Source organism: Panicum hallii, chromosome 1 (assembly GCF_002211085.1).
Source record: "Panicum hallii strain FIL2 chromosome 1, PHallii_v3.1, whole genome shotgun sequence".
Classification (NCBI taxonomy): Eukaryota; Viridiplantae; Streptophyta; class Magnoliopsida; order Poales; family Poaceae; genus Panicum; species Panicum hallii.
In genome coordinates, this window is record NC_038042.1 from 58,522,098 (window position 1) to 58,533,902 (window position 11,805).

The 11,805-nt window shown below is 41.1% G+C and overlaps 1 protein-coding gene across 3 annotated transcripts; it reads right to left on the reverse strand.

Annotated features, from left to right (window-relative positions):
• Positions 1–3,100: 3,100 nt before the first annotated feature.
• LOC112884785 (lysine-specific demethylase JMJ703-like) lies at positions 3,101–10,986 on the reverse strand. Of its 3 annotated transcripts, none has more exons than XM_025950356.1 (12): positions 10,350–10,986; positions 8,435–8,769; positions 8,253–8,333; positions 8,095–8,172; positions 7,527–7,997; positions 6,992–7,216; positions 6,728–6,889; positions 5,884–6,252; positions 4,463–5,804; positions 4,128–4,231; positions 3,854–4,051; positions 3,101–3,621 (listed from the first exon to the last, which is right to left on the reverse strand). In XM_025950356.1, the coding sequence occupies exons 2-12, from the start codon at positions 8,765–8,767 to the stop codon at positions 3,352–3,354; spliced, it is 3,633 nt and encodes a 1,210-aa protein (XP_025806141.1). In that variant the 5' UTR covers positions 8,768–8,769; positions 10,350–10,986; the 3' UTR covers positions 3,101–3,351. The 3 variants fall into 3 exon arrangements, with proteins under 3 accessions (XP_025806141.1, XP_025806132.1, XP_025806150.1); XM_025950347.1 differs by having other exon boundaries at positions 8,435–8,800; XM_025950365.1 differs by lacking the exons at positions 8,435–8,769; positions 10,350–10,986 and having other exon boundaries at positions 7,527–8,005.
• Positions 10,987–11,805: the final 819 nt, after the last annotated feature.

Below are 11,805 nucleotides of genomic sequence, written 5' to 3' on the forward strand. Positions count from 1 at the left end.
AAATTCTGTTGGAGACACTGAGAACGCCTGATCCGAATTTTATACTGATATAAAATGCTTGAGTGAAATCTCAGCCATAAAATGCTTGAGTGAAATATATACTGATATACACTTCAAATCTTTGTTTATGTCCAATTTTATTCTTTTAGTTTGGAAACTATAAAAGAATAAAATTGGACATAAACAAATAAAAGAATAAAATTGGACATAAACAAAGATTTGAAGTGTGTATATATATATATAGTGCCACATGCTGACATGCATACATCTTATTTCACGTCGTCTTCGTTCTCTCCATCCCCACGTATCATGATATATGGTATTGCTACCAGGAGGCAGGAGCACAATCAAATTCCTGTTTAAACAGTTGATGGGTCTTGAGCCTTTCTTAGATTTTGATTGTCCCTTCATAGCATTTTGTTTGTCCCTTCATAGCATAGTTGAGAAAAGGTTTTCATATATGGGCAGTGTATATAGACAAAACTGATCCTATTCACTCCCCTACTTTGATAAGATATTTGTGTATATATGATAATAGAAGCCCTTCACCACACACAAACAACCAAATTAAAACATAGCATGTTGTATTAGCTACTGTTTTTAGTCATGCAATAACTAAAGTTTTGCGAGATTAATTAACAACTCAATTATTATATGTGTGTCTGCTTTCACAATCAATTGCTTGAGTTTATGGTATGTGTTGCTGCTTCATCAAGCTACATATGTATAGTCTCTTCCAGTTGTGATTAGCAGAGTGTTATCGTAGATATTCACTATTTACTTCTGTTGGACTAATAGTTGCATAATTTATGCGTATGGTGTGGTAGTTGAAGTCTAATAAGTGGAAATTGGTTCGAGTATAGCAAAGCATTGTTCTGATGTGGGCTGAGCGCTACCAGACTAAGGCAAACTCTTAACACTAGATATGACCCAAAATAACGGGGATTAAGGTCGGACAATGAGATTGATTGGTGATAAGGTTTATAGTTGATTGAGAGGGAGACAACTTGGATCATATAGTTGTTCATATAGTTCTGCATTTTCATTAATAAATGGATCATTTTTTTGTAAACTACTCTAGTTACAATGGTAAATAAATAGTTCAAAACACGATATGATCAGTCCTACGCATGGCGTGGTTTATCTCAGACTATTATATTGGACTACATACAAGATTTCCATGATTCCTCGAGTATATATCGTACAAATGATGGCCGATAGTTATCGGTCTTATTTATAATGTACTCAAATAGCAAAGGATTTTTAGCCCAATTTAGCCAATCCCCAAGAGTTATTTATCAACTGACAGTTTGTTTGTTAGTTAGGAAATGATGGTTGGAGATTTTTGGTTGCTAATTTGTTTTTACCCTCAGACAGTTCCAAAAAAGTGTGAAAAAGAGCAATAACTTTGAAAACCTTTGATATCAAGTATTAAACAAGATCTCTTTTTTCAAATATGTATAGTTACCAAATACTACATTATGTCCCAGCGAACCATTCCATTTGCATGCATCAAACCCTAACTCACAAAATGTTTGCATAGGTCAATTGTCATCCCCTAACTGAAATAAATTTAGCATCGCAAATTGTTTCCATACATCACTCATTTTCTCATTAATCAGTTCATCATTTGATGTGTATCTATAACTTGAGTATATATATTGAAACAGTATATTAGCTACTAGTACCATTCATTCTTAAACCATGCATGCGCGGAAGTGATTTTGTTTTGTGTTACTGGGGTGCATACAGATTCCGTGAGTAGCGCAAACACACGTTCAGTACCAACATGGTCTCGGTACGTATATGTGCTCTTGGGCAATTTGGGCAATGCAGAAAGGTTTGAAGCAATCGAAAGGTCGAAATGCCTGAATTGTTCCCCAAAATTAATAGTTGAGTGTGCAGCTAGATCTACATCAGTAAACCTAGCTATCTAGCCTTCCCATGCATCGATACCCATTCTACTAGATTTCAATTGGTTCATGTTGCTGCTCTCCTCATTCCTGTACTGAACACAAAGTCGTCTAGAGCTGGCTCTTGAGATCACGTTGCAGTGGCACTGCAGCAGAAGCAGCAGCTGGCTAGTGGGAAAGACATGCATGCCTGCTTCTGATCTCTCTCCCAGCCCATGTACACATGCAACAAATCCAATGCTACTCCAATACTCCATCGATGCCGTAGTCGTTAGTTAGTTTTTCTTTAACTGCCAGGATTTGTGTTAGGTAATTGCGCTAGGTGCATAGAAATGGTTGCCAGGATTTGCCTTAAAAATGATTATACATGTACACGTCGCAACCTATTTTTCTTCTTGACTCAATCTTCTGTAACAAATGGAGCATGCATTAAAATATCCCTAATTTTATTTTAATATTTATCTAACTGAATTTTAGTTCCACCAAAAAAATACTCTCTTTTGTTTCGGAAAAGGAAAGATTTGATGTTAAATAGTAGGATTAACTTTATCCTATAACTGCATCCACATCAAAGTGACAAGCAGTGCTCAACGGTTCCACTCTGTTGGCATCGATCAGAGCTAGTTGTCAGGGTAGTAGCTATCAGCAGATTCAACGGATAAATCAGTGAGACAGCTCAATCTGTTCCATCTTATGACTAGTGTGCCGACAAACATTCGCATCCAATCATTTCAACGTTTGATGAATTTAACCATGCCAAACACAAGGAACATTTCCCCAACAGAACTCAGAGGCAACGCTCCCAGTTGTGTGCACCAAACATTTTCAGTGGGGACGGTCCAAACGATCTTACATACTGAGGCAGACTATTATCCCCAAAAAAAAAACTGAGGCAGACCACAGTAAAAGGTTGGCCCACATGGTAGCAAGACGGGGTTCATCGGCATTGCTAGTACCAAACATTGCCTACACAGAATGCATGCATATTCTTTCTTTCAGAATGCATACATACTCTGCAGCGGAGAACATAAAGTAGATGGACCGTCTCGCTCTGACCAGCTCGGCATATTAAGGTAGCTGCTCACGTTAGCTGGTTCTGCACATTTCTGATGCACAACCAACCAGTAAAAACTTGGTTCTCATGTGCCTGCATCCTGTAGCCTCGGTTAAAATACCTAGCTTCAAAATGAGCAGCGGAACTAGAAACGACTTGTTCGGCAAAAACAGCAAGGGAACAGAATGGCATGGTCAGTGGGTGAGGTGTCAATCATCCGAATCACATAACCACCAGATGGTGGCAAAATCTTTATGTCATGGAGCACGGACACAAAGAATGCAAAGAATGGGCACGAGGGCAACGGAATGAGCAAGCCTAATTGCTTGGTCCCGTCCCAAAAAATTTCATCAGTCAAAACATTGTCAGTCCTATTTAGGTTCGTCAGTGCCACTGCTTGGCAATCTCATCGTCCAGGACTTGGGCAGCCTGTTGCCTGGAACTCTCGTCCAGACTGCTATTGCTCGTCAGTAGACTTCGTAGGGCTCGCAGCTCATCGCGGCTGGCTCGATGGAACAGCCCCCTCAGCAGCGCAATGTGCAGTGGACCCTGAGGTGGCGGCGTATGCTGACTGCCACCATCTCCAGCAACAACATGGGGCCTGGACCTCCAGTACTCTGTGCAGATCCGATCTCTATCCCGCACCTCGATTGCCTGAAAGGAATTCAAATAATGTTTCAGTTTGTACAGATTCAGTCAGACTCCAAAAAGATTAACAGAATAGGGCAAGCTGCATAACTACATTGTTAACAAACCAGGAAGGACAGCTAGCATCTACCATTGTAAAGTTATGCAACCCTGGAACGAATTTTCATTTCTCATTACGTTGGTGTGTTTCAGAGTTTCTTTTTCATTTCTCAAGACAAGTGTGTTCGAGATTCCTCACCTGAACTATTACCGGTGACAGCAACCCAAACATTTCAAGACCATCAACTGATCCTGGAGGCTGCAGTGTAGGAAGGTTAGCTCTTCCCATACTGACTTGCTTCCGTATTTCCATATTCAGCCTCTCACGGACCATGCTCCAGCACTTGGTAGGAGAGACATTGATAAAAACTTCGCCTGGACAGTTTTCTATAGCCACCTGTAAATGCATCAACCAACAGATATAAACATACTGAAGAACAGGTGCACAGATGGTACAGAAAACTGAAACTTACCATAAACAGAGGTCCCTGCAGTCCAGCGTCTAATATTTCAGACATGTAGCAAGTCATTTGTGTTGGATCCACAATGCTGAAGTATTTAACTCTGCTTCTGAACCCTATATTTACAAAGATAATCATGCCAAGGAAAAGAACAGAATATAGTCAAACTGCTGACGAGAATCAAAACTATGAGGAAAAACATCCATGAGTTGTCATATGCAACATATTAAAAGCACCTAAGAATGGCAAAGCAGCAAAAAGTAGCTCCCAATAACAAAGTTGCTTCCAAATTGACAAGCAGCTGGAAGACACGTGGAGGTATCCAGATTTGCCAGGGAAAAACGAACCTTTTGGGAAGATTGCTTGGCTTGAGGACCACAACCTCCCAGATAGAACAGCACCGATTTCCAAAAGTTCAACTGAGCTCTTGAACCGATGCACAACGTTGGCTATGCGAGGACCCTTCTGTGTACTTCCATTTTCCAAAGCAGGTTGTACAAATAAAGGTGAATGCCACCGAGCTTCCAGACCAGATAAAGATTCAGATTTTCTTTGAAGGCACCCATCATTTGGTTGCTGATTACAAAAATTTGGATGCCCAAGATGGGCAGTGCTTGAACTAAAACCTCCATATGTATTTTTCACAAGTGAAGGACCTGGAAGTGGCTTTGAAGCAAAGACACTAGCTGATGCTTCCTGAGAGACAGTTTGTGCTCTTGAAACAGTCCTCACAAAATGCTGACTTGATGCAGCACGAATCTGATTGCTATCTTTCTCTTTCGTCACCAAGGCATTAGTCTCTGGTGTTATGTGTATTTTATCCTTGTAAGAGTAACACAGAGATGCATTAGTGTTAGATGTCATTAACCTATGGGAATTGTTTGAGCTTTCCGAACTAGGCTTCATGTTGCTTCTATGATCAACCATTACAGGCAGAGAGCCATATGCATTTTTTATGTTTTCACCAGATGTGCTTAAGGACCTTGTCCCAACATTGGAAGAAGATGATTGACCAGAAGGAACTGACAAGCTTGGTGCTGAGTTTTTGTCGCCTCCAGGCCCTCCATTATATTGTAATTGGCTGGCAACAGTATTTAGTGTACATGCTAAATCATTCTTCACCCAGGGCTCCTTTTGTGGTGAAACATTTCCCGACTTTAGTTGCTCTGCAGAAGGATCAGCAGTATTCATTTCCGAACAAGCTGAGTTCAGCATCTTATTTCCACAACTTTTCTGTTCATGGCAAACCAGTGAAGGTGACAATGATACTGTTGATGCATGTGACATGTAGGATCTTCTGGGGCCATCAGTTGCTCTCCGAAGAGTCTTCACATCTTGATCTTTTTCTCGTTTAACACATGAGCTCAAACTTAATCCAAGATGAGAGACACCCCACCTGTGAATGGCACTTAACTTCCCACCCAAAGCATCAGCTAAGATATTTAGTTCATTGACATCATAACGGAATAGGAAAAATCTTTTACTCCAGTCACATGAGCAAAGCTGCTTCGCATGTATAAGGCAAGTATATTTCTCTGGGGAACATGGACAGCCACAGGCAGAAAGATGCAGATCATAGTAGCAAAATGCACACTCCCTATCTGCAGAATCATATTCAGTATCTATTTTTCTACATTGAGATGGAGAGCATATATCCTTTCTTTGCGTCAGCTCCATCTCAATTCTTGCCTATGCAGGAAAATTATGTCAGATTTCACTGAGTTTTAAATGAAAAAAATACTTATAAATAGTTTAATTGTCAATTTACCTTAAGTGACTTGCATATGGTGCTGTCAGGTCCACACATGCTTTTCCACCTCAAGTTATCAGCAGTATTTCTCTTGAGGAAAAGAATGTCCCACTGAGCTCTTATTGCTCCTTTTGCAGCCCCAAGTAACAACTTATCATGTGAAATAGTTATTTTCCGGGCCTGTTCACGATAAAGCTCAACAGCATCCTGCCCAATTGGTAACCAATCTATCGGTGCCACATTAACAGCTTCCGCACAATTGAAACCACAATTGAAACCAGCATGGTATGCCCGTGGGAATGTCAGGACAAACTCTCCCTCATGCTGAACACATCGGTAGACCAGTACTCCTTCAGATTTAAGCAATGACGGAGAAAATTGAGTAACCTGCACAAGGTGTTGACATCTTATAAATGCACCCCCATGGCCCCATACATTTCATACGTACCAAAAGGAAGGCAACTCGCGCAAACATCTTTACTTTGCACATATGTTGAAAACATAATGTTAACCACATCTTTACTTTGCACATGTACAGTTAAGGTTTTACTGTCTATTGCACATGCAAGTGTTTGATTTTAATGCAGTAGCATTTCATGAGGTGTTATACAAATCTGCAACATTTCAAGAAGTGGTTTACTTGCTGACGCAATTTTTGGTCTATGAAAGAAATAGTGCCTTCTTTTTAACATCACGCGGTGCCACTGCCACAAATGTTCATTATTTGCAATGCTGTTACAGCATAATCAGAGAGAGAGAGAGATGCAGCTTTTAGACTCAAGACGAGTGAGAAGACACAGTAATGGTGGGTTCATACCCTAAACCCTAGTTGACAATCATCAATCAAGAGAGAAACACTTACCAGGTTGTGAAGCAAATCAGGCTGCTCCTCAAACAAGTCAGGTAGATGTTTCCTCATCGCTACCTCCAAACTCACGGCATCCTTTCCTGGAACTCCATACCACATCTTTGGAGCACCCCAATGCATGTAGTTCAGAGAGTACAAATGATGGTCTTCAACATGCTGTCAGCAGGCACACAGACATGACATCATAATACTAAATTTGGATAATCTATATACTTATCATAATTATAAGAGAAGTAATTGTGTTGACAATCATCATACCCAGCAGAATGATGAAAAGCACATGCCAACATATACCCAAGGGATCAAAACACCAGAGATGTCACCACCCTCAAACGATAGAACTGAACCTTGTAGTCTAGGCAAATTGTTTAGATTCCAACCAGATTCTGCATACTTATGCTCACCATCAGATTTTACTTCAGGAGAGAACTTTGGAAAACCACTACCAAAAGTTCCAGTCTCCAAATCGGCGCCATATATTACCTATATGAGAACGGGTTTTCTGACAAGTTAGAAGATAGCACGAATATATGTTAAAAACATCCCTAACAGATATAAAAACTTGGAAGATGCTACTACAGGCAACTCAGGAATTCAGGGTCGACGTAACAAAGCTGCACTGAAAAGCTACGAAAACCAACAGGACCATGATCTAAAGATATTCCATATTCTTTTTTTTTTGGAACAAAGATATCTCAAATTCAGGATCAACAGAGATTGCATTTTCTAAAGCTCAAACACAGCTATAAATTGCAAAGTGCATAGGTACTCTATGCTAGTAAAAGTTCTGTACCTCTATCTCTTCAGTGGGACTTTCAACTATGCGCCAATACTCGCCTTCAATATCTTCCACTGATGGTAGCGAGTCGCCACACGCATCTTTGTTAAAATACTGATCACTGAAGTCATCCGCATACTTCTTAAATGTTTGTAGTGTAAACTCTGGTCCTGCTTCAAATCCAAACCTCTCTGGGCTTTGCTGCATCCCAGTTTGATTGTGATTAATGTTACCAATATCTTCCAGCTCTGAAACCTTTCTCCGCTTCTTCATCATCCCACCTCCTCTGCTCTTCTTGGATGATTTACGGTTTTGGAGCTTGTCGACCTTCTGTACTCGAGTAGAAAATTTTGAGCATTCCCATTTGTTCTTCTCTTTAAGAAGACATGGAGGCTTCCATGAAGGTGGTGGAACAATGCGACAAATTCCATATTGTTCTGCCGTAGGCCGTATACTCTCAATGTATTTTAAGGTGTCCTTGAATTCCTAATTTACTAGATGGAACCAAGTGATTAGTTTATGCAAAACTAAACCTTGTACAGACATATTACTGTACGATATGATATGGCAATTAACAAGGTACCTCCTCAGATGGATAGTAAACAGGAGCCTCCTCAAGAACAGGCCTGCATGCACCAGATGGATTCCACCTTGCAACAACCTGCACGATGTAATGTGCATAAGCCAACAAAAAACATCTCCGGAGAAGCAACTCCAGCAATTTAGCATAATTAATCGAACCTTTTGACAATCAGCACATTCTGCACAGCCTCGAAGGACTCCTTTTGGTAATTGTTGCCTACGTCTCACTGATCTTACTCCCTGTCCACAAAATAGGACAATATTGAGCAACAAAATAAAATCATGGTACAAAGATTCAGGTTGTATTGCAGAATAAAGAAGGATCAATGCACAAAAGAAACCTTTTCTGCTGATTCAATTTCAGATTCTTCATCTGAGGTAAGGTCATAGAGACTATAGTCTATTGGAGGCCTGTTACGAAGTGATTTCCTGCAACTATGGCTCCCTGAAGTACTGGCAGGTGTGCCACTCCTACAATGCGCTGAATTGGGTTCCAAAACTTTGACATCTTTCTCAATGCTCTGTGCTACTTGCACTGAACTAGAATGAGTACCACCTGGTTTGACATTGTTTTGGGTACCCTGCAATGCAAGGCCAACAAAAGGTCCAAATCCAGGTGGAAATGAGAGTTCAGGATCCTCATTCACTGTGGCCATAATGCACTCTGTTCCCATTACTGCATGAAGCATTCAAGTAAAAAATAAACACTGCATGAAAGAAAGACATTTTTATCAGGATTCAGGGCATCAACAAATACAATAAATCAAAGATGGACCACGAACACTAGAGTTGGCCATATAGAAATGCCTAACCAATAAAGGCAAACAGAAAACCTTGTCTACCTTAAGCTAATTAGAGTACTTCACATTAGCACACTCATATTGTCTCGAGCAAAAGCATCAAAATGATGCATTGCTTTGCATCAAACTGCAGAGTGCAGACAGGGTACAGATCAACTATAATTACCATACCACCACAGTTACATACTTACACCACATCACTCATCTTGAACATATATACCACCACTGTCTTTAGTAGTGGCTTATATGTTGAAGACGGGTTACAGACAGGGTTTTTTATGTGGGGTCTTTTCCTACCAAGCACGAAGCCACGAACCGCTGTGCCCCCACCCCACCTCCCCACCCCCCACCCCGAATTGATCCCAGTAACCGATTCCTCTGCTCATCTCACATATCATCAAGTTGAGATCAAATGGCGCCTGGGGGAGGAGAGAACAATGCAGCGGATGCATACAGGAGGAGGCAGTGGTGGTGGCACTCCTGGCTGGAAAACAGGGCTCTCTGGACGAAGACAAGTGCGGCTTGGCATGAATCTGTCCTCTTCGGACGCAAATCAGAAGAGCCCATGTTGGGAAAACTATTCTTGTTCAAACTTTGCCGAAAATAAAAGTGGGGAAAAGTTGTACAGGTCATAAAACTTTGCATGAATCAAATTGCAAACATGAGAAGAAGAACGCGAACCACGCAAGCAAGCAGCAGATCTCCAAATGTTCTGAAAAGCTAAAGTAACGAAACTACTCAGAAATCACAAAGAAACAGCAGCTGATCTTTCAAACACCATCTGCACAACGAATCCGTACATAATCATTCAGAGGTTTTCTAAAAAAAGAATGGAAACAAATACTTTAGTAGGCCTATCCGATCAAAAAGAGAAATGGACTACCACTCTGCATCGCAAACCACCACAAAGAAGAACAATCCGCACATGACGAAGCCAAATCCTGAAGAAAATCGAATCAAAACCTACCAAGACACAGCGAACACACGAGGTCAAAGCAATCAGGATCTGGAATCTTCTGGAGAGCACCAGGCGTGCGACTGGAAGACGTAAAGTGGTTGGATTGGTTGGCTTGGACCAGGGCGCTTCCAAAAAAAACTACAGTAATCCCAGCTTTTTTTCTACGAAATAATCCCAACCATGAACAACTTTGCTTCCTATACCCAAATCTAGCATCTACAAGAAATTTTCATGCACTATACCAGGCGAATTAGCTATGACATCGCGACACATATGCATCGATCTACCTTCAGATCTTCGTCTATGAAATCCAACTTCAGATCGCCTGCAAATAACTATCCACTGACCAAGAGAAAATAAGATGACAATACCATGCACGCATATATACACGGAAAGCATACAGGCAAAAAGGGGACGGGACTGCAACAGCAAGAATCAAGACCTAGAAGATCCCCAATCTAGACGATGGGGAAGAAAAGCAAAAAGAAAAGAATTTACCAGCTCTTGCACAGATCCGAGAGATGAGGTCCGGTTCAATCGTTCAAGTCAGAATCATCGCCTCACCCGGCGTCATCATGCTCATCGTCTCAGCCGTGCTCGTGCGGTCATCGTTATTTTTTTTGCCACAAACTTTTCAGATCCAAGATCTTGCAGCAGCGGCAACAGAAATTGTAAGATTACCAGTTAATTTTTCTTTCTTTCTTTGCAGGGATCTGGTTGCTCCTGCCCTGAGCTCCTGGCCCTAACAGAAATTCCCAGCACCCACCCTCCTACTCCTCCTAAGCCAGGTTAGGGCAGCAGCACATACACAGGGGTTACTATTATTCCTGTGAACAGGTAGAATAGATAGATGTGCAGATCCAATCCAATCCACCACGAGAGGGCGGCACACAGACACAGCAAAGGGAGAAGGGAATACTGCAAGTGCAAGACCAAATACAAGGGGCAGGTAGGCAGGCCAGGATAAATAGTGGTTTCTGGTTTGGTAGTCTGCTGGGTTTCAGCTTAAGAGAGGAGAAATCATCCTATGGGTGCTGGTAACTGGTATTCTACATTTTCTTCTACTGCTGGTAACCTAAAGAAATCCAGCAGCACAACACCACAGAGCAGCTAGGGATGTAAAATGTATAAAAGCAAAGGGGATTGCTGGAACTGAGCAAGAACGGCTATCTCTTTTTGCCTTAAACCATGGGCAGCTTTGTTCTTGTTTGCAGTATTTTTAGTTAGGTGCTGATAGTACTAAGTGGTACACTAATTAATATATGTTTTGTAGATAAAGAAAAATTAGTAAATTAACTTGTGGTGGTTGGGAGTTGGGAGTTGGGACCGGCGGGGATGGTGTGGAAGGTAGAGGCAGAAAAGAGGGAGCCCACGTCATCTTACGTGACTATTTTCTCCTCTCTCCAAAGAAAGAAGGCATGCGAGAGGAGAAAAAGAGCCAAAACGATGTGTAGCACGTGAGGCTTTTTAATATCATGTAAAAAATTTAAAAGTAGTCATCCATTGAGTATTATGAAAAAAATATGTAGAATTTCTCATCGTCCGATTTGGTAACAAAATTCTTGATTAACTTCTGCTTCTAACAAATTGTGATGGACTTCATATCTTTATCTCACTATATAAATTATAGGATTAGGATTTAAGATGCAAAGGGACGCTCGGGAAGGCCGCTGATCTGATGGGAGATGTGCAGCGGGCCCCGCCGTAGAGTTAGGACTGCGTTTGATGGTGCTAAAAGAATACCATTAGTAATTTAATTATTTTTTAAACAAAACTTAGTAATTTAATATATAGTAGCTTAATTTCATAACAAATAACGATTCAATGCCTACCATATGGCTGTTATCGCCATAATCTAACCAGGCCAGAAGTGGGCCATGGAGCGAGATGGGTCTAGAAGACAGTTACGATAGACTTGCGAATCGGACCCTGTGCGGGTGATTGAGGCCAGAAA

Coding starts and splice junctions, on each gene's coding strand:
- LOC112884785 (XM_025950347.1), bottom strand. CDS start 8,782: ATGCTTCATGCAGTAATGGGAACAGAGTGCATTATGGCCACAGTGAAT. Junction 5,805..5,883: donor CCATATGCAAGTCACTTAAG/GTAAATTGACAA, acceptor TTTCCTGCATAG/GCAAGAATTGAGATGGAGCT. Junction 3,622..3,853: donor TGTCACCGGTAATAGTTCAG/GTGAGGAATCTC, acceptor AATTCCTTTCAG/GCAATCGAGGTGCGGGATAG.